Source organism: Pan paniscus, chromosome 8, assembly GCF_029289425.2.
Source record: "Pan paniscus chromosome 8, NHGRI_mPanPan1-v2.0_pri, whole genome shotgun sequence".
NCBI classification, from domain to species: domain Eukaryota; kingdom Metazoa; phylum Chordata; class Mammalia; order Primates; family Hominidae; genus Pan; species Pan paniscus.
The window spans coordinates 66,533,866-66,553,627 of record NC_073257.2 but is presented as its reverse complement, the minus strand read 5'-3'; the positions used below and the strand labels follow the sequence as shown (position 1 = coordinate 66,553,627).

The window sequence follows — 19,762 nt, the reverse complement described above, 5'->3', positions numbered from 1 at the left end:
CATTTCAAGCTTCATGGAGCACAGTTTACTTGAGAGGTAATCATACACATAATATTTAAGAAATCATTCTTTTCACCTTTAATCCTAGATTATCTGACAATTTCATTTATGGTAGCAGAAGGAAAAATAAATATTGTAAAATAAGTTGCTAGTCTCTATAGGACAAGATAAAATGTCAATTCTGATAAGTTAGTTAAACCACACCATTTCTTTTAAATTTGCAGAAACTTGTGAAAGCCTTTATAAAGAGAGTTTATTTTCTTTTATTCTCAATACTGTAATTTATTTATTAATAATGTTAAAACAAATAGTACGGGCTATGGTAATGACATAGTCACACAGTACCAAATGGCTTTATGTAAAATATTTTCTATCCCATCTACCCTCACTTCCATGCTCAGTATCCTGAGATACTCACAGTTTTTCATCTTCTAATTATTAATATAATTCTAAATACTACACTTGTTTCTTTTTAGTTCTTCAGTTCTTACTATATATATATATATAATATTTAATCACAGGCAAATGTGTAAGATGAGGAATTTAATTTTCATTTCTCCCTTCCTCTTGGTTTTGTTTGATGTGTTACTTTTAGTTTTTACATTGCTTATACAACAATTCAATGTAAATAAATTATGTTGCTCATTTCAACAACTCTATATATTATAGAAAGAATATTTTACACTACATTACTAATTAACAAAGCTAAATCTGCTTATGTGTAGGTAACTTAGCAAATCTATAGAAATAAATAGTTGAAGGTGATCAGCCAACATATCCTCAAATATTGTGATTTGCTTACATTTTACATTCCAAACGAAAAGCTAAGATTCAATTTTATTTTAATTTCTAGATAAGAAATTACTTATTTTATAATAGCAAAAATTGTTTAGGAAAATATTTTTCTGACTATGAAATGCAGAATGGAACTGCAGAAAATCCTCATATTTGAAATGCCTTTACAGGATCCAAATAGAGCCTCGGTTTTGGAAAAATTACTGCAGATTTAATTATATGAACCAGGAGTGATACAGCTTAAGTATAAGCTGACTTTGGCTGATGCAATCAGATTCCTCAGCGAAATGACTAGAAAGAGCTTGTCAACTCTTAAGTCCTGTGTTCAAACATACATATTTCAAAGAACTTCAGATTCTTTTTTTCAGTTTAGGGAGAAATACAGGTATTGCATACCAAGCAAATTGATTATTGGGAAAGTGTTTGTGTGTGTGTGTGTGTGTGTGTGTGTGAGAGAGAGAGAGAGAGAAAGAGAGACAGAGAGGCAGTGTGGGAGGAAAAGTTCAGTGAGAGTTGCGTTTTAAGAACAATAATCTTCTGGATTTAATGGAGTAATTTTGATATTTATTTGGTATTTTCATGGTTCTGATTCCACATTTAAAGGAGAGAATAGAGTATTAGTAAGTTGCTACTACCAACAACTCTTTATTTTCAGGAAAATACTGATAACATTTAGACTACTTAGGACCTATTAGTGATAATGAACTCGAGAGAAACCCCTACAATGTCTATGGTGTTTAAATTATTGGTCAATAATTATCCTTATTATAACTTCAATATAAAATCAAGTATTATAAATAACGTTTTAATATCATTGCTCTTTTTTTAGCATGCCATCACTATACATTTTTGCTGAGAACTGAAACTACTGGTTTTGTATAAAAGAACATGACATATTTCAATGTTCTGTCATTTGAGAAGAAATAATATGAGAACATTGCGGTAATTTTTTAGAATGTAAGGTTGCAGATATTGAGACATACTAAATGTTTGGGAAACAGTAGTTTAAGTTTCACAGCCCTCAGCCCAAATATGTAATGGAATTTCCCTTTAGAATTACCCTTTAGAAGTATTTCCATTTAGAATTACCACTTACATATTTGGGATGAGGGCTACAAAACTTAGAGTAGTGTTTCCCAAACTGTGTTCTAAAGGCATCATTTCAAAAACAGGTTAATGGGTGTTTCTTGAAAGTGAGCAAATAATACCCTTTTCTTAGAAAGTCAGTATGCAGATTAGCATAATTAAGTCTGAAAAGATTTGCAGTACAGTTAATTGGCTTTCAAAACTGTATTTAATATCATATTTCCCAAGCATATCTGTGTAGATAAGCTTTTTATTATTTTTCAACATACCTATTGTTGTATTTTTAGCATATCTATTATGATCACAGTAGTCAGTAACCTCATATAACTTACCACCTGTTTTTGTAATGTTTTATTGCAACAGAGCCATGCCCACTTGGGCTTTGGTGCTGTAATGACAGAGTTGAGGGTAGCTGCAACATAGACCATATGGTTGGCAAAGCCTAAAGATAGTTATTATCTGGTCCTTTACAGAAAAATGTTTGCCAGTCCTGATAGCACAACAAAATAGTACTGGACATTAAATTGGGAAACACCAAATTAAAGAAGTATATTATAATTTTAAACATTATTTCTTATAGACCATTGTAAAATACATGTACATACCTGCAATATTTAAAATCAATTTTAATTATATGAAATTTGCAATAATGTGACTTTTATTTTTATGAAACTATTTACTTTAAGTATTTATATTTTAATATAATTGATGTGTATGAAACTAAAAAATGATTTAGCAAGGAAAGAATGCAAGTATTCTTACAAATCTTGTCTAAAGCAAAGAGAAAACATTACTTCATAAACTATTTGATAGGCTGCTATTTCTTTTGTGAAATCCTCTAGAGAAGATTAAAAATGCATTATCATTCTTCCTTGCTTTCCTTTTAGGAGTAGTTACTGATATAAATGTCTATGTGCATAATCACTATGTCTTACCATTTTGACTTTGAGGATACTTTGCTCCCCCTTAACATTCAAAATTAACTAGTAAAAGGTATTAGATCATAAATGTTGAAACTTGAGTTTACTGTCTCAGATGTTATATAGATTTCCAAACTAAAACATCTGTCTCAATCCTTCATGAAGTATTAGTAATGCGGCTGAATGAAACTCTCTTAATTTTTTTCAGGAAGAACTGAACCCCATTATTGTTACGCCACCAATCCAAGCCATTGATCAGGACCGGAATATTCAACCGCCATCAGATAGGCCAGGAATCCTCTATTCCATCCTTGTTGGTTTGTATCTGATAACATTTTACACTATCAGTTATTCTAGAATCTTACAGTAACAAATTCTCTCAATTCCAAGGAAATATTTTAAATAACAAAGTTTATTATTTGACATGATTGTTACTTTTGTGTATAAACACATTTTAAAAATAATAATTCAAGATATTTGCTTCCTCAATTAGTTGGACTGAAATGTGTAGAATGATAAATGAATAACTTTTATGGAAGAAGCAAAGCAATTCAAAATATTAGGAAATTAACCTACATATTAGTATTTTTCTACATATCAACTTATCATATAAAACTTCCTCTAGCACTAACTTTCAGCTTTAATATAAAATGAAAAACATTTTACACATGTTTTACCTTTGGTTGGTTACTATACATAATTGTGATAATATGTGACTGAATTTTAAAAGAGCTATTTTGGAGCCATTTTAAAAAAAAAGGTGAGAGAGCACGATTAGCCCAAGGGAACATGAAATATTAACCTTTGGCAAATATTTTTCTTGAAAAATTCCACAGAAACCATCCTAATCCATCCCTATGCATATACTACTAATTGTGTCAAAAGCAAAAATGATGAGAAATTGATTATGCTGCTCTTCTTAGATTGCTTTTGCTGAAATATGGATGTTGCTGATTTGCATAGCCTCTAGACAGAAAGATGCATGTGAGACAGGCTATATATCTTTTAAGGAAGAAAGGGCCTCTTTTGAAGTGTGCTTGAAAAATAACTTTAATGGAGTTCAGCATTAGCCCTCAACCCCTTTCTGTCCTCTTACTTGAAGCCTATGTGCATATACAAATACACAACAACCAACAGATATTAGATTTGCAAATATCATACTGTATCCTTCTTAGAAATGCTGTCTGTAAAGAAAATTCAAGCAATTCTGTTTCAAGCCTTTGGTCTTTATAAAGACACAAATATCATAAGCAGAGCTCAGACTTTTATATTTGTAAAAAGCTTTCATAAACATGAAACTATTTTAAGTCTATAGAGATCTTGGTGTAGATAATAAAGCATCATTTATTTCATTAACTGAAGGCTTGACTGTATGTCAATCACTCTTATTAGATGCTAAAAACACAAATATGAGAGATGAATGTTCTAGGTTAGGGAGTCGTGGAGTCTGTGGCTAAAAAACATTAAAACAATTTAAAAGATAAATTAAAATACAATATTTAAGGCACTCTAAATAAAGTTTGAACCACATGTAGGCTCATGAGAGGAGAGCATTAAGCATTTTATGAGAATTGCTTAGGAAGTGTCATTTTAGCAGAAAGACAGGAGTTTCCAGGTGGAAAAAGAGAGACAATTATCTATATAGATAATGCAGCATATGCAAAAGCCAAAGGATGAAATTTAAGAACAGACTTGGATAATTATGATACTCAGAACCAGTTGGATGCATTGGTGTTCAAGTTTATTTCACTTTTAAAAGTTATGTGCATTCTTTTTCTCAACAAATGATCACCTACCCTGTGAAGCAACCCCTATCACTGACTTTGTGGAGCCAGTTTTCTGGCAGAAGAGATAGGCAATAAACATTTACTATAATAAGTAAGTGTTTATTATCAAAGTTAGAAAGTTGTGAATGCTATGGGAAAAATCGATCATATGAATGGGATTGGAAAAGCAGAGGAGGATTGTAGTAGAAGTTGCAGTGTTAAGCAGTATCATCAGCACTTGTGTCATCAAAAGGTAAGCTGTTAGCAAAGGCTTACAGAGGCTGAGGAAGTTATTCTCGTTGATATCTCCGGGAAGAGTTCTAGGCAGAGATCAAAACTGAAGCTTGCCAGGTGGGTTTCAGAAACAACAAGGGGGCCGGAAGTACTGGAAAGAAGTGAGTGAGGTAAAAGTAGAAAGGTGACAGATAAGAACAGAGCAGAAACTAGAGAGCCTTGTATGTTATTTATCTACTTTGTATTTTTCTCTGAGTGAAATGAGGAGCCAATTAAAAAATTTTAACAGAAAAGTGACACAGTGATGGAAAGTTTCATCAGCCTACAACTGTAGGATAGTGGATTGTCCCAAAGAATAGATATAAACTCTTACAATTATTTGCTGTCACAGCTAAGGTAAATGAATAATATCCTTTTACACTATTTACATTTTTAGAAGGAAGAGAATTGTAGGGGTTGAGAGTGTAGCCTCTGGAAATTGTACTGTCCATGTTAAAAATCCTGACTTTAACTCACACTAGACATTATTTTATTTAAGTTATTTAGCCCCTCTTTACCTGAAATTAGTCCTTCTTTTTTTCTTCTTTTGAGACAGTGTCTTGCTCTGTCACCCGCACTGGAGTGCAGCGGCACAATCATAGCTCACTGAAGCTTCGACTTCCTGGGTTCAAACGATCCTCCCGCCTTAGCCTCCCTAAATTCTGGGATTACAGGCGTGAGCCACTACCTGACCAGATTATTCTTCTTTAACATAGGATTAACAAAAATAGATCTTTGTACAAAAGGGTTGTGAGAATTTGATCCAATACATTGTAAATGTACATAATACTGCCTGGAAAAAAAGTTAATGCTCAATACATTTTAGTTGACATTGTTATTAGCATTAGGAAGGAAAATAAGGCATGTTACCTAAGTCACATCAGTCTGGTACAAATGGAAACACAAAAACAAAAACCAGACACAACACACACACACACACACACACACACAGAAGGGGATATCCATGACTCTGACTTCACGTACTTTGTCAAAACTCTTAATTTTCCCTAAATCCATCCAAATACTTCTGAATATATGTGTTTCTCCAAGCTAACAGTAAATTACCACATGGACGACTCCTCTCCTGCTTCCATTTGTTATAGACAGTCTCTGTTTACTATATGTGAGGATACGGATGCTGATGTCTATGACGAGGTCATCCAAGGGCTGTTGTCAACCTCTTCAATGGTTCTACTGTCATGAACATCAATGGCAGAATTATTGACTAGCCAAAAGTCTTTAAAGGAAAAGCTAGATAATGATGTTCATAGGGAGTTTTAAAAAGTTTAACATATTTCTGGGATTCTAAAAAGATAAAAGCAAGCTGTATATATACTCAGGAAGCACTTGGGAAGGCCCTAAGCTCTCATCTCTGACTAACCTTGAAACTCTGCAAATGCAGTAACTTAAGGTCAAGATGGAACGACTCCATAAAGCAGCTAGACCTAAAAGATATCTACAAAACACTCTACCCCCTAACAGCAGAATACACATTCTTCTCAAGTGCACCTAGAATGTTCTTCAGTATAGATCATGTTAGGCCATAAAATCAATATCGTTAAATTGAAGATGATTGAAATAATACAAACTCTATTCTCTGACAAAAATGGAATGCAATTAGAAATTATAATGAAGGAAATTTTGGAAATTCACAAGTGTGTGGAAGTTAAACATTCTTTAATCAATGACTCATGGAAGAAATAAAATCAGAAAAATACTTTGAGACAAATAAAAATAACAATACTTTGTAACATGTATTTTAATCTCTAATCAATGATGTAATATTTGTCACAAAGACACTGGAAATGTTAAGCAAACTAAAGAAAAAGAGCAGAAGGGAGGCCATCTGTGGTGACTCACACCTGTAATTCCAACATTTTGGGAGGCCGAGACAGGTGGATTGCTTGAGACCTGGAGTTTGAGACCAGCCTGGGCAATATGGCGAAACCCTGTCTCTACAAAAAATACAAGAATTAGCTGGGCATAGTGGTGTGCACCTGTGGCCTCAGCTACTCGGGAGGCTAAGGTGGGAGAATCACCTGGGTCTGGGAAGTCAAGGCTGCAGGGCTGCAGTGAGCTACGATCACATCATTTTACTCCAGCCTGAGTGATGGAGGAGATTGGAGGTGACTCTCTTTAAAAAAAAAAAAAAAAAGAAAAAAGAAAGAAAGCTAAACAACACAATAGAAATAATAGAGACTACAGTGGAAAGTAATAAAAGAGGGATTAGGAAATCAGTAGAGATAATAAATGAAGCCAAAATCAATTCTTTGAAATCATCAACAAAATTAACAAACCTCTAGCTAGACTGACCAGGAATAAAAGAGATAAGATGCAATTTACTAACTTGGAATGAAAGAGAGGACCTTCTATTTAGCTTAGAGAAATAAAAAAATGTTATGAGGGAATATTATATACAATTTATGCCAACTAGACAAATGGATGCAATGGACAAATTCCTGGAATCAAACTATTCAAACTGACTTCAGAAAAAATTAAAAAATTGGGGTACACTTTTAACAAGTAAATAGACTGACTTAGTAATAAAAAAGATCTTCCCACAAAGAAGAATTCTGGATCAGATGCTTTACTGGTAAATTCTACCATTAGAGAATATTTAATACCCCTTCTGTGTTAGTCCATTCTTGCACTGCTATAAATAACTACCTGTTACTGGGTGATTTATAAATAAAAATAGGTTTAAGTGGCTCACAGTTCTACAGGCTGTACAAGAAGCATGGCTGGAGAAGCCTCAGGAAACTTTCAATCATGGCTGAAGGGGAAGTTGGCGCATCTTACATGGCCAGAGCAGGAGAGAGAAGGGGTGGTACTACACACTTTTAAACAACCAGATCTCATGAGAACTCACTCACTGACACCACTGTCACCAGAACAGCAAGGGGGATATTTCCCCCCATTATTCAATGACCTCCTACCAGGTCCCTCCTCCTACATTGGAGATTACAATTTAACATGAGATTTGGGTGGGGAAACAAATCCAAACCATATCATGAAACCCCTGGTTCCTCTGAAATCTCATGTCATTCTCACATTGCAAAATACAATCATCCTTTCTCAACAGTTCCCCAAGTCTTAACTGATTTCAGAATTAACTGAGAAGTCCACAGTCCAAAATCTCATCTGAGACAAGGCAAGTCCCTTCCGCCTATGAGCCTGAAAAAACTTACAAGATACAATGGTGGTACAGGCTTTGGGTGAATACACCCATTCCAAAAAAGGAGAAATCAGCCAAAGCAAAGGGTCTACAGTCCCCATGGAAGTCCAAAACCCAGGAGGGCAGTCATTAAATCTTAAATCTCCAAAATAATCTCCTTTGACTTCATGTCTCATATCCAGGCCACACTGATGCAGGGGGTGGGCTCCCAAGGCCTTGGGTATTTCTGCCTCTGTGGCTTTGCACAGTACAGCCCCATTGGCTGATTTCATGGGCTGGTGTTTGGTGCTTGTGCCTTTTCCAGGTGCACATTGCAAGCTGTCAGTGGATCTACCATTCTGGGGTCTGGAGAATAGTTGCCTTCTTCTCACAGCTCCAATAGGCAGTGCCCCAGTGGGAACTCTGTGTGGGGGCTCCCAACTCACATTTCCCTTCCACACTGCCCTGGTAGAGGTGTTCCATGAGGGCTCCACCCCTGCAGCAGATTTCTGCCTGGACATCCAGACATTTCCATACATCCTTTGAAATGTAAGTGGAGGCTTCCAAGCCTCAACCATTGCCCTCTGTGTATCCACGGGTTTAACATCACATGGAAGCTGCCAAGGCTATGGCTTGCATGCTCTGAAGCAGAGGCCTGAGGCATATCTGGGGGCCATGTAGCCATGGCTAGAGCTGGAATGGCTGGATGCAGGAAGCAGTGTCCTGAGGTTGCACAGGGCAGTGGAGCCGTGGTCCTGGCCCACAAAACCATTCTTTCCTCCTAAGCCTCAAGGCCTATGGTGGAGAAACCTGCCATGAAGGTCTCTGAAAGGAAAGCATAATCTGTAGACCCCTTAATCATATATGTAGCTGAAATTTCTGCTTCTAATTGTGTTATCAAGTCTGACCATTTTTAATGTAAATGTTAACAGCTATCAAGCTCTGTTGCAGCACTGTCATTAATAATGATATCATACAATGTGTATTTATTTCTAATAATATAAGAAAGTCTGCTGACTTTAGCTTGTAACAGTAGCTTGTAGTATTAAGTACTCTTATATGAGCAGCTAATGTGTGAAAAGTAATATATATTAAATATCATATAGATGAGATATATGTTACATACTAAAACATAAATATAATATTGTTAACAGTATTTTTTCTAATTTTTCAAAGTATGATTATAATAATATTATGAATATTCTGGCAACTAAAATGTTGGTGTCACCCATTGATTAAGAATGCAGATACTAGAGCCAGAAACCTTGGTTTAAATTTTTTTATCAACCTTCATTAACTGTGGTAGGTATTATCAAGTATTAGCACTTTCATGGCCAAGTATACAGTATACTCATATTGGAAATGTGAAGAGAAAAACACATTTTTTGTCCCTTCCTCAATGCATATATCACATTGAGAAGGGATGAAAATGTTCATGGGCCCTACATTTCTTCTATTGTGTATTTCATATTTCACAGTTATCATATTTCATTTTGTATTTCATATTTCACAGTTATCAGAGAGTCCATATTTTTCTGTTTCCTTTTTTGTTTTCTTATTTTTTGTTTATATTTTCTTTTGTTTCATGATCCTTGTGCTACACAACTGAGTTCTTATAACTGAACACTTATAGCTGAGCACATGTGGTTTTTTCAAACATTATATAACCTTAAATATATCCCCCAAGGTGTATTTTTCCTCATGCCTTACCATTCTCTAGAATGCTTCTTCTAATTTTAATGTACTTCTACATTTTGGAAATTATTTTTTAAAGAAAATGTTCTTTATAGAATTTATTTGAAATAGTCCATTTAATTGCATGTATGCCTGCCTTTTAAGAAGGCAAAAGTGAAAGCTATCAAACTTCTGAAGGCCTGATCCCAGAACTGAATCAGTAGAAATAATCTACTATCATATACTGGTCAAAGCAAGGACAATTCCTGCCCAGATTTAAGGTGAGGGGAAAAAAAGATTATTTTACTTGTTAGGAAACAAAAAATGTTTTCCATCTTTGATCTAATTCAAGTAATTCAAGGAGATGAGAGGGTTCATAAAGTGGAGCTCTGAACTTTGAGACATAAATAACTTTAGGCAAGATTGTGTGTGTATGTTAGTGTATTATTCCGTTTTCATGCTGCTGATAAAGACATACCTGAGACTACATAATTTACAAAAGAAAGAGATTTAATGGATTTACAGTTCCACATGTTCAGGAAGGCCTCACAATCATGGCGGAAGGTGAACGGCATGTCTCACATGGCAACATATAAGAAAAGAGAGCTTGTGAAGGAAACTCCCACTTTTAATACCATCAGATCTTGTGAGACTTATTCACTTTCACGAGAAGAGTACAGGAAAGACCCGCCTTCATGATTCAATTACCTCCCACAAGCTTCCTCCCATGAGATGCGGAAACTGTGAGAGTTACAATTCAAGATGAGATTTGGGTGGGGACACAGCCAAAACCGTATCATTTAGTTAATGATAGCTACATTTTATAATGAATACATAACTTTTATGATCCTTCATCCCATGAATTAAAAAATATTTTTGAGTACACACTCTAATATTTCAGAATTATACATGTATTTTATCAGTCATTAAATTTTCAATGTTCAGATATCACATAGAAAATGATCAATTGTATTATACATAAGTCAACATTATAAATAATTGTATTAATTACATCAAAATTGTCAGTCTGACTTTATTTCCGGTCTGCCTGGATCTCCATGGTTTTGACCTAATAACATGACTGATTAAGCTGTTTTAGCAGAGGAATGGGAAGGGATTTTTCCATCTCTGTTGATGTTCACTTTTACACATATCATTAGTGTTACCTTTAATCTCAGGTTTATTTGCAGAGATATTTCTCAGCTATTTATTCAGTTTTTGAGCATTAGTTTGGTGTAAAATTAATATTATAAAATACAGATCCCTTTAACTGGCCAAATGTAAACTAAAAGTCACTGCAATGTGTTGAAAGCAAACAGACAAGAGAGAAGGCTGCTTCTGAGGCTTAATTTTATTTGACAGCTTGACTGATTTAAGGCATGTAGAAAGAGCTGGTAAAACATTATTTCTGGGTCTGTCTAAGAGAGTGTTTCAAAAAGAGACTAATATTTGAATCAGAAGACTGAGTGAAGAAGATCTGCTCTTACCAATATGGGCAGGTATCATCCAGTCCATTGAGGGCCTGAATAGAACAAAAAGGCAGAGGAAGGATGAGTTCTCTCTTCTTGAACTGGAACATCCATCTTCTCCTGCCATCAAACATTAGAGTGCTTAGTTCTCAGGCTTTCAGATTCTGAGACTTATACCAATGACTCCCCTGGTTCTTAGTCCTCTGGACCTGATAAAAAATGCACCACCAGTTTTTCTGGTTATCTAATTTGCAGACAGTAGATGCTCTTAGCATTCATAACAAATGATATCGCTTGGCTGTGTCACCACCCAAATCTCATTTTGAATTCCTACGTGTTGTGGGAGGGACAAGGTGGGAGGTAATTGAATAATGGGGCCAAGTCTTTCCTGTGTTGTTATTGTGATAGTGAATAAGTCTCACAAGATCTGATGATATTTTTTAAAAAGAGGAGTTCCCCTGCACAAGTGTTCTCTCTTTGCCTGCTGCCATCCATGTAAGATGTGACTTGCTCCTCCTTGCCTTCCACCATGATTGTAAGGCTTCCTCAGCCACGTGGAACTGTAAGTCCAATTAAACCTTTTTCTTTTGAAAATTGCCCAGTCTCTGGTATGTCTTTATCAGCTGTGTGAAAATGAACTAATACAGTAAATTGGTAACAGGAGTGAGGTGTTGCTGAAAAGAGACCCAAAAATGCAGAAACAACTTTGGAACTGGGTAACAGGCAGAGATTGGAACAGTCTGCAGGGCTCAGTAGAAGATAGGAAGATGCGAGAAAGTTTGGAACTCTCTAGAGACTTACCGAATGGCTTTGACCAAAATGCTGATAATGATATTAATGATGAAAACCAGGCTGAGGTGGTCTCAGATAGAGATGAGGAACTTGTTGGTAACTGGAGCAAAGGTGACTCTTGTTATGTTTTAGCAAAGAGACTGGCAGCATTTTGCCCCTGCCTTAGATATTTGTGGAACTTTGAACTTGAGAGAGATGATTGAGGGTATCTGGTGGAAGAAATTTCTAAGTAGCAAAAGCATTCAAGAGGTGACTTGGGTGCTGTTAAAGGCATTCAGTTTTATTAGGGAAACAGAGCATAAAAGTTCAGAATATTTACAGCCTGATAATTTGATAGAAAAGAAAATCTCATTTTTTGAGGAGAAATTCAAGCTGGCTGCAGAAATTTGCATAAGTAACGAGGAGCTGTATGTTAATCCTGAAGATAATGGGAAAAACATCTCCAGGACATTTCAGAGGTCTTCACGACAGCCCCTCCCACCACCAGCCTGGAGGCCTGGGGAGAAAAGATGGTTCTGTGGGCTGGGCCCAGGATCCCCATGCTTGTGCAGCCCTGTGGGGACTTGTTGCCCTGTGTCCCAGTTGCTCCAGCTGTGGCTGAAAGGGGCCAACATAGAGCTCAGGCCCTAGCTTCAGAGGGTGTAAGCCCCAAGCTTCAGCAGCTTCCACAAAGTATTGAGCCTGTGAGTGCTCAGAAGTCAAGAATTGAGGTTTGGGAAGCTCCACCTAGATTTCAGAAGATGTGTGGAAATGCCTTGTATGTCAAGGCAGAAGTTTGCTTCAGGGGCAGGGATCTCATGAAGAACCTCCACTAGTGCAGTGCAGGAGGGAAACTTGGGGTCAGAGCCCCCAGACTGAGTCCCTACTGGGGCACCATCTAGTGGAGCTGTGAGAAGAGGGCCACCATTTCACAGACCCCAGAATGGTAGATCCACCAACAGCTTACACAGTACCTCTGGAAAAACTATAGACACCCAACCCTAGCCCATGAAAGCAGCCAGGAGGGGGCTACACTCTGCAAAGCAACAGGGGTGGAGTTGTCCAAGGCTGTGGAAGCCCACCACTTACATCAGTGTGACCTGGATGTGAGACATGGAGTCAAAGGAGATCATTTCAGAGCTTTAAGATTTGACTTTCCTGCTGGATTTTGGACTTGGGGACCTGTAGACCCTTCGTTTTGGCCAATTTCTCCCATTTGGAATGGCTGTATTTATCCAATGCCCGTATCCCCACTCTCTCTAGAAAGTAACTAGCCTGCTTTTGATTTTACAGATGCATAGGTGGAAGGAACTTGCCTTGTCTCCGGTGAGATTTTGGACTGTGGACTTTTGATTTAATGCTGAAATGGGTTAACACTTTGGAGGACTATTGAGAAGGCATGATTTGTTTTGAAATGTGAGGGTGTGAGATTTGGGAGAGGTCAAGTGCAGAATGATATGGTTTGGCTGTGTCTCACCCAAATCTCACCTAGAGATGGGATCTCACTATGCTATGCATGCTGGTCTTGAACTCCTGACACAGGTGATCTGCCTGCCTCAGCCTCCCAAAGTGCTGGGATTATAGGCATGAGCCACCATGCCTGGCCATAGATCTCATCTTAAATTCCCACATGTTGTGGGAGGGACCATGTGGGAGATAACTGAATAATGGTGGCAAGTCTTTCCGTTGCTGTTCTCATGATAGTGAATAATCTCACAAGATCTGATGGTTTTAAAAAGCAGAGTTCCCCTGCAGAAGCTCTCTCTCTCTTTGCCTGCTGCCATCCATGTAAGAAGTGACTTGCTTTTCCTTGCCTTCCACCATGAGTGTGAGGCTCCAGCCACGTGGAACTGTAAGTCCAATTAAACCTTTTTCTTTTGTAAATTGCCCAGTCTTGGGTATGTCTTTTCACCAGTGTGAAAATGGACTAAAACAACAAATTCGCATAATCAATCAGCCAATTGATTGAGAGAATCAATCCCTCTCTCTCTCTCTCTTTCTTTCTCACTGTCAGTACTAATATGTCCTTATAGCCTATTTGTTTTGTTTCTCTAAAGAACTCTGAATAATACACTGCTGCTTATCCCTTCACACTGTACACTTGTCACATCTCCCTCAAGATTCCTTGCTTGTCCCTAAAACATACAGAGACACAGTGTCAGTCAGTATATAAAGCACTAGCTAAGTTTACTTTTGTATTATTTTATTTAAAAATAAATATAAAATTAAAGTTTGAATAGGAGTGGTAATAGCATGGGTCTATGCCCCTAAAACATTAAAGCTTAAGATCTGTGCATTTCACTATATGTAAATTGAATCAATCATAAAGAAAAATAAATTTATACCTTTTATTCTCAATTATATTTTAGGGGTTACCCCAGTACACAATAGATAAAATTTTGTCTAGATAATTGGGCAATAAAAGTAGCATTTTAGAAAGTTTCCTTCAGTGATTATAAGGGAATGGAATGTCAGAAGATATTAGGAGGCTATCACCATGGTACAAGTATGAAATAACAAGGGTCTAAGTAAGGTAAGAGATTAGGACTATGAAAAAGGAACACATCAGAGAGACGTTCTAAGGTAAGGAAGAATCACTTGGAGAATGTGTAGAGAACTGGCTAGTGAAAGTAACTTGGGGATTTGAATCTACGTAGTCAGAAAAAATGTTGGTTCTATTAGTAATAACATAGTTTCTGAATTTTGTAATTATTTTTATGTTTAAATAACAGATATGAACGTATCATGTACCATGAAGAGGTGGTTTTCAAACTTTAAAGGATACAAGAATTCAGTGAGATTGTTCAAAGTGCATTCTCTTGACCTCCCTTTTCAGAGCTTCTGATTCAGAAGATCTGGGACAAGAACTCGGTCTTTCTAGTGTAGATATACCTGAACTATACAATCAGAAGCATTGTCATAAATATGCATAGGAAAAGCAACCCAATAAAATCTTTGGTAAAGATTTTTTGAAGTTGAGATATTGGCTACTAAGATAAGAATTTTAGTTTTCCCTAATAATATGTAAAAATGGATTTAAATTATTTTGGCTATTACACAGTTATTAAAAACATTTTGGATAAGAAAATGAAGTTCGTTATTTATAACAAGTAGCTGAAAAAGAAGTTTTGCAAAGGAGACAGATTTAGAACTAATGATTTTTGGAAGATGTAAAACAGGACAAAGGTAGTTTACTTTTTGCATTTAGAATTATCAAAGAATGCACTAAGAGAATGTAGTAGCTGAAAAGAAAAAGTGCTAAAGTTAAAATTAATGGAAGAAAATAATGAGAAATTAGAGGTAATTTTTCTAATATATATTTGAACCTAGGGATAACTTGATACAAAAACAAATGTGTTGTTAGGGCATAGATGAAAATAATGGTTAAAATTATCAACAAAATTTTAGTTATGTAAAAGGGGTAGCAGGTGAATTTAATGTCAGAGGAATGGAATATTAATATAATTAATCCCAAGATCAAATAAGGGAATGACTAAAAAGAAATAAAACCCAGAGCTTCAGAGATGGTTCAGAAGCAGCTATATTTTTAGATGAATTAAGCTTTGCTAAATAGAGTTTATATTACATTTTCTAAGTGGGATAAATAAGGGATTCTGTAGGGACCTTGAACTTAGACATGTGTTTCTATTCTCGTACAATGTTTTTACATTTCAATACCTTGGCTTCTGCAGGGTATCCAGCATTCATGGTTCATTAAAAGGTTTTCACAAAAAAATTACCTGGAGAGATAAGTTACATGTTATAATTGTTTTTGTTCTACCAAAGGAAATTGTGGGTGTTTTCATTAGCAGTGTTTTATTGAAACTGACTATAATTTCTATATATCTACAATGTCAAAATTTGAGGAATTACCACACATCTTCATGGCACCCAGAAGACAGTGTTCTCTTTTATTTCTGTGTTAATCAGCTTACTAATTTTATATGTAAAGATAAACATTTTCAGTGGTGAAGGGAAAAATTTGATACTGTATTTTTTGAGGTAGTGCTCCTTTGAAGTATATTAGATGTGCATTTTCAAATGTATGAAGCATTAAAAACAAATGTTTTCCTGAATGGGCCTCTTTGGGTAAAAAATACAGAGGTGAACTTAAGTTCATCTTGGCGTTTAAGGAAATTTATTGAAAGGACTTTGTTTTCTTCCAGAATTCAAGGAACTGTCAAAAACAATAACATTTTAAGAAGCAGAAACAGGAATTTCAAGATGAGGGATTAGAGGGCCTTTCCTCTAGATGCCCATTATTTTTGTGGTACAGATTGTACATCCATCTTCTGATTCTTTGCTCTAAATAAAAATTATTGAAAGATTAAGTGGTAATTATATAGTTTAGGTCAGGCATCCACATTTCCTTCAATTTACTGTATGTAGGGAATCAGAAGTATTATGCTAATAAATGATAGGCAAATACAGCTATGAGAAAAAACTGTTAAGGTATAAACACTTCAAAAATAATATGAAGCAAAAGACAATTAAAAGAAGGAAAAGTTAATCTTTACAACCAACATTGCAGAACAATTGGACAGCCATATGTAAACAAATAAACTTCAATCCGTACCTCACACTATCTATAGAAACCAACTTGAAAGACTTTTTATACATAATGTAAGAGCTAAAACTATAAAGCATCTAAAAGATAATATTGGTAAAAATTTTTATGACCTTAGGGTTGGCAACAATTTCTCTTTTTTTTTTTTTTGAGACGTAGTTTTGTTGCCCAGGCTGGAGTGCAACGGCACAATCTCGGCTCACCACAACCTCCACCTCCCAGGTTCAAGCAATTCTCCTCCCTCAGCCTCTCAAGTACCTAGGATTACAGGCATGCGCCACCATGCCTGGCTGATTCTCTATTTTTAGTAGAGACGGGGTTTCTCCATGTTGGTCAGGCTGGTTTCAAACTCCCGACCTCAGGTGATCCCCCCACCTCAGCCTTTGAAAGTGCTGGGATTACAGGCGTGAGCCACTGTGCATGGCCAGCAACAATTTCTTAAATGTAACAAATGCAAATCTATAAAAGAAAAAATTTAAAATTTGACTTCATCAAAGTAAAAATGCATTTGCTTTTCAAAAGGCACTGACAATAGACTGAAAAAGAACTGACAGAAAAGGAGAATGTATTTGCAAAATGTATCCAACAAGTGACTTGTTTGGGGAATATATGAAAGCACAATTTAATAAAAATGAGACAATTATAAAATGGCAGAAAGTTTTAACAAATTATTACAGATTTATAAACAAAATAAGAATACGAAAAGTTGCTCAATGTCATTAGCTAATTGGGAAATGCAAATTAATACCTCAATGAGTATCACTACATACATACCAGAATGGCCAAAATTTAAATGACTGACAATATCAAGTGTTGGTGAAAATGTGGAAGATCTGAAATGCTCATACATTGCTGGTAAGAATGTAAAATGGTACAGACACATTGGAAAAATAATTTGGCAATTTCTTTAAAAGTTAAACGTTACTCAACAATGAAAATATAATATTATTGATACACAGCAACTTGGATGAATCTCTAGTGCTTTATACTGAGTTGAAAGAAGCCAGTCTCCAAATCTTTATACTACAGAATTCCATCTAGATGTCATTCTCAAAAAGATGAAAGTACGGTGGTGATGAACAAATCAGTCATTGCTAAAGATTAAACTTTGGGGAAGGAAAACACAAAGTAGTTATTTGATCATAAAACCATTCGATATCCTGATTGTGGTATTGACTACACAAACCTATACGTGACTGAAAATTAACAGACTTGTTCCCTGCCCAAAAATTCTTAATAAAACATTTAGACATAGACATATCATATGGCCTAGCCATTCCACTCCTAGATATTTACTCAAGATAAATGAAAGCATAGATTCATTCAGAGAGGTATACAAGAAAGTTCATAGCATCTTTATTTGTGGCTGGAGGCAACTCAAGTGTTCATCGATGTATGAATAGATAAATGAATTGTAGCATATCCATACAATGGAATAACACCTAGGCAATAGAAATAAATAAACTATTGATAAATGAAACAACATGGACTTCAAAATCATTATGCTAATTGAAAGAAGCCAGACACACCTACGAAAAGAATATATACTGTAAGGCCAGGCAGGGTGGCTCATGCCTGTAATCCCAGCACATTGGGAGGCCGAGGCCAGTGGATCACCTGAGGGCAGGAGTTCGAAACCAGCCTGGCCAACATGGTGAAACCCCGTCTCTATTACAAATACAAAAATTAGCTGGGTGTGGTGGTGGGCACCTGTAATCCCAGCTCCTCTGGGGGTTGAGGCAGGAGAATTGCTTCAACTCAGGAGGCAGAAGTTGCAGTGAGCCAAGACAGCACCATTGCACTCCAGACTAGAAAAAAGAGCAAAACTCTTTCTCAAAATTAAAAAAAAAAAGAATATATACTATATAAATGATCCCATTCCTATTATGCTGACAGACAGAAAGTGATCAGTGTTTGCATACGGTGAGAAATATGAATGGGGAGAGAAAGGAGACATTGTCATAAGGAAATTTCTGGCAATTATGGATAGGCTTACTATCTTAATCATGGTGATACTATCTTGATCAACACGTGTAATTAAAATTCTACATTTTAAATATATGAAGATAATTGTGTAGCATTTTTTCTTTATCCTACAGAAAACCCGTAATCTTCAAAATTGTAAACTTTTCACCAAGGGATTAATTTAGGTTGCCATTTCCTCTATAATACTGAAAAAGTGAAAAACGTAGAATTTTCTTAGCATATATAAAAATAAAAATAAATGTTTTGGCAACCACTAATTATGTTGGCTCTAATAATTATAATGCTGAAATTCACCGTATTATTTATAATTGTGATAATAAACATAGTTATCAATTTTACATCTAAATTTAGGCAATCAAAGCTGTTTCTAAAGAACCTCCCCAGTAGGTGGGACTACAGGTGCCCACAACCTCGCCCGGCTAATTTTTTGTTTCTAAAGAACAGCTTTAGGTTGACTGTAAACGTTGTGTATAATGAAAGCACAAATATTAAGTGTTCTTAGTCCTCGCTGGAAAAGCATTACACTTTTAAGAAATGCAGGGAAATAAATTTCACTTGGTTTTACTCTTTGTCCAAGGAGATGTATTTATTTATTTTATTTATTTATTTATTTATTTATTTATTTATTTATTTATTTTGAGACGGAGTCTCGCTCTGTCGCCCAGGCTGGAGTGCAGTGGCGCGATCTCGGCTCACTGCAAGCTCTGCCTCCTGGGTTCACTCCATTCTCCTGCGTCAGCCTCCGGAGTAGCTAGGACTACAGGCGCCTGCCACCACGCCCGGCTAATTTTTTGTATTTTTAGTAGAGACGGGGTTTCACCGTGTTAGCCAGGATGGTCTCGATCTCCTGACCTCGTGATCCACCCGTCTCGGCCTCCCAAAGTGCTAAGGAGATGTATTTTTTAATTGCTAGTTATACTCTTGTTGAGTTGATATTCTGTAAGAATGTCTAAAAACCAACCTTCCAGAAACAGATGGCCGATGAAGCCAAAGTGTCTAATTCACTGAACTCAGGCTATATAGCATAACAGGAAAGAGTTTACACTCTGAATTTAGATACCTTGACTTCTGACCTAGTCATTTACTAGCCGTGAGAGTTCAGAATATTTTACTTAACTTCTGTGAGTGTTGGTTTCTTCATAGATCAAGTAATAAATATCTTTCCTATAAGATTGTTTTGAAACTTAGATGAGATAGATCATTTACAAATAAAGAGATTATAACATTTTCACCGTAGTAACTAGTTAACAGCTAGTAAGTATTACTCTCTGGGAAATGAAAATCTTTCCCAGCTCAGCGGC

At 36.0% G+C, this 19,762-nt stretch overlaps 1 protein-coding gene across 2 annotated transcripts in view; it reads left to right on the top strand.

Moving 5' to 3' along the window:
• Positions 1-19,762, top strand: part of PCDH15 (protocadherin related 15) — a 1,779,889-nt gene that overhangs the window by 1,347,496 nt on the left and 412,631 nt on the right. For both annotated transcript variants that reach the window (XM_055092816.2, XM_057298896.1), the window contains one exon: positions 3,010-3,118. In XM_055092816.2, the coding sequence (XP_054948791.1) occupies positions 3,010-3,118 (109 nt within the window). The remainder of the gene's footprint in view (positions 1-3,009; positions 3,119-19,762) is intronic.